This window comes from Equus quagga, unplaced genomic scaffold, assembly GCF_021613505.1.
Source record: "Equus quagga isolate Etosha38 unplaced genomic scaffold, UCLA_HA_Equagga_1.0 83968_RagTag, whole genome shotgun sequence".
Lineage (NCBI taxonomy): Eukaryota > Metazoa > Chordata > Mammalia > Perissodactyla > Equidae > Equus > Equus quagga.
The window spans coordinates 1-3407 of NW_025803465.1; the positions used below are offsets into that span (position 1 = coordinate 1).

At 57.7% G+C, this 3407-nt stretch overlaps 1 protein-coding gene across 1 annotated transcript; it reads right to left on the bottom strand.

Moving 5' to 3' along the window:
- Positions 1-241: 241 nt before the first annotated feature.
- LOC124234523 (integrin beta-2) lies at positions 242-3347 on the bottom strand (the record flags this gene model as incomplete). Its single annotated transcript, XM_046651870.1, has 4 exons — positions 242-337; positions 1211-1366; positions 2479-2720; positions 3177-3347. Coding segments are annotated over 4 exons (665 nt in total), but the record flags the coding sequence as incomplete, so codon positions are not given.
- Between the last annotated feature and the right edge of the window lie 60 nt (positions 3348-3407).

Below are 3407 nucleotides of genomic sequence, written 5' to 3' on the forward strand. Positions count from 1 at the left end.
ATGTCACGGACAGAAACGTTCCTTCTTTCATCCCCACGTAAAGGTCACGTGGCCCAAAGAGACCTCGACCTCCTCACCTGCAGTGTTCACGCCCGAAACCCGTGCTGGCCCACGTGGCGGACCCACTGCCCAGCGCCCAGCCCATGGAAGCAGAACTCAGCCTGTGGCAACGCTGGGTTTTGTCATTATTCAGCTGAAATGCCCTGTCCCCCATGTTGCTCAAGACCCCAACTCCACTTACCTCATAGGTTTTCACCATTCTCTCAGTCACAGCAAAGATGGGCTGGATGTTGCTTTCAGCTAGTTTGTGGGCCAGCTGGCCCACCGACGGGTAGTCCTGAGAGGAGACACTGGGTCAGACAGCCTGGTCTCCCACCCGGCAGAAGCGACTGCCCACCTCCCAGTACCATCCACGGGGCCCTTCGGATGATGTTTACAAATGCATAAAATAACAGGATTAACAGGGAAACTCATGATACTGAAACACAGTTAGAAAAGTGTTAAACGTAGTGATGTGCTTCTTGATCTCTGAGCTGAAAGGGAGATCGAGCGGCCAGGAACCGCTCCTGGACATCCAGCTGGAGAGGACAGTAAACAGACTGTGAGGTGTCCCCACTTGAGGGGCACTGGGGAGATACCCCTGACTCCTCCTGGGGGCGGACCTCAGATACGGCTCCAGCACCCACTCTATTTTCCTATTGGAAGCACACGCTCGACTGCAGGCAGAGGTTCACCAGAACCTCAGGTGTCACATCTCCTGTCCAGGTCTTGGATCCGTCCTGTTATCCACCCACACCCCCAGAGTCTGTGGGCTCCGGGTGAGAACCCCTGAGGGGTCCCGTCTCTAAAGTCCTTTGCGGCCCCCACAGTTTACAATTCCAGGGCGCAGACATCATTTCACGGCAGGGGAGGGCAAACTCCCATGAAAGGTGGTGTCTGCCCGCCCCATGCCACTAATACAATGCTGCTGCCCGGGGGAGGAGACCCCTGCACAGCAAGCCTGTCCTCGCCCCCAGCCCTGGGCCCCTCCCCGCACCCCTGGACTCCCAGCTATGCTCTCTCTGCCAGCTGGGACTCACCCTGGCCTCCCTGCACCCGCAGGGCAGAGCCGCAGACACCCCCGGGGCACCATCCGCAGCCCAGGTGTTTCCCCCCAAGTCCCTTATGCTGTGTCCACTCCCTCCCCAGACACCAGGGATGTGGCACTCACGAATTCGTTGCTGCGTTTGTACACGTTGTCCTCCAGGTGGCAGCGGCCGTCGTTGGGCGTCAGGATGGCACCTAGCTTCCCGTCGCCGGCAAAGTGGAAGCCATCATCTGTGGCGAACACCAGCAGCCGCGTGACATTGCGCCAGCCGATTTCCTCCTGAGAAGAAGACGGCAGGGTTACCTGCCTCGGTTTGTCCCTGGGGGCCCTTGCAGAGCGGAGAGGAGACGAGGCGGAGCTTGGCATGGCAGCCTCAAGTTGGCGCTGTTCCCGCCCCAGACTGCATTTTGCAGGGAGCAGGACCCAAGCTGGGACCAGCTTCTGGACTCGAGGTCCCCATGTCCAGTCCAGATTCCAGAGCCCAGGGCGTGCTCGAGAAATGTCTGTTGGACGACAGCTGCCCAAGACCCCAGTGAATGCTGGGATGCTGCGAGGAGTTGAAATGCCTGTTTCAATTCAAAACATACATCCTCTGTGGCCCGATGACTTCAGACCTGGGACTAAATCCTAAGGACATATTCCCAAAGAAGAAAAGAACACACTCATGGAAATGTTTATTACACCGTAAATATACCGCAAACACAAAAGAGGACAGAGCCTAAGGGACACCATCACCGGGGAGATGAGTGTACCAGGACACGTTAGCAACACGCATGTCACAATCTGTGATGTCACATGAAAGTGAAAGTGTGCGTCTGTGATATAAGGACAACCTGCCCCTGGACCCACAGAGAAGCTGGAAGATTGGCATCCAGTTCCTGAAGGTGGCAGGACTGTGTGGTTTCACACATGGGGGTAGATGGTATTGTAGCACTTCCATCATAAATACAGATGGTGAGACAGGACCCGACTGGACCACATGGGTGAGGGGTCAGCAAGGGGGCGGGGGATGGCCACTGGGGCGAGGGGCAGGCTGAACACCATCACTTAATCACATAACGTGAGGGAGCCTGGCGAGGACACCCTCTTCCCTGAGAGGCCCCAGAGGTAGGGGTGATTCTGCCAGAATCAGGCTGCTCAGTGGTCTAGCTTTACAAGATCATTCACTTATGACTTAGGCTTGAAAATATTTGCCCAGGGTCACAAGCTTTTGGTGAAATCTGTGGGTGATTGGCAGGGCCAGGGGGGCTGCTCGCCCAGGCCCAGGATGGTGGGGGCCCCGTTCAAGTCCTGAAGGGCATCTGTCACCAGTGAAGGTGGCCCCGCAGCTGCAGGATGGAGACCCCCACGTTTGGGGAAATCCGGGGACCAGAGCCGGGCCGGGGCCTTACCGGGCACGCAGCCACTTGCATCATGGCGTCCAGCCCGCCCTCGGGGGCATCCAGGTTTCCAGAAATCAGCTGCTTCCCGACCTCTGTCTGGAACTGGTTGGAGTTGTCGGTGAGCTTTAGCACGTGCCTGAAGGCAAACGGGGGCTGGCACTCCTTCTCCTTGTTGGGGCACGGGTTCCTCAGCTTCTCAGGGTGCGTGTTGACGAAGGGGAGCACCGTCTTGTCCACAAAGGACCCGAAGCCTGAGGGGTGGGCGGGATGAGAGGGACAGGCCTTGGTTTCCCTCCTTCATACCAGGGCAGGGGAGCAAGCCAGGTGGACAGTGTGTGTGTGCACATGTGTGCATCCAAGCGTATGCACACGTGTGATCATGTATGCGTGTGAGTGTGTGCACAAAGGGTGTGAGCACATGCTCAGGGGTCTGCGTGTGTGTGCATGCCTGCCTGCACATAGAGACAACAGCTCAGCAGGAAGCAGAGAACAAAAGAAGGAGAAGAAAGGAAAGGAGAGGAAGTGGAGGGGCTAGATGGTTTCCACAGTGCCAGGGGACCAGTGCCCAGAAGTGGCCCTGGCAAGGCTGTCCGGGGGACACTGTGTCTGGAGCCTCCAGTGCGCCGCCCCTGGGACGTTGGATGGTGGAGGTATATGGGCAGCAAGGCCAGCTGGGATTCAGGGCAGGACTGACGGGTCGGCCTCACCGATGCGGCCCGACTTGGTGATTTCATTGAGGGCCTGGAGCAGGTCGCCCCCCAGCTTCTTCACATTTTTGAGGTCATCGAGCATGGAGTAGGACAGGTCCATGAGGTAGTACAGGTCGATGGGGTAGCCCTCGGCCCGCTGGAAGGTCACATTGAATGCCGCTGCCTGACCTGCCAACAGAGATGGGAGAGAGTGAGTGGTCAAGCCAGTTTAGGCAACGCTGATTTAAA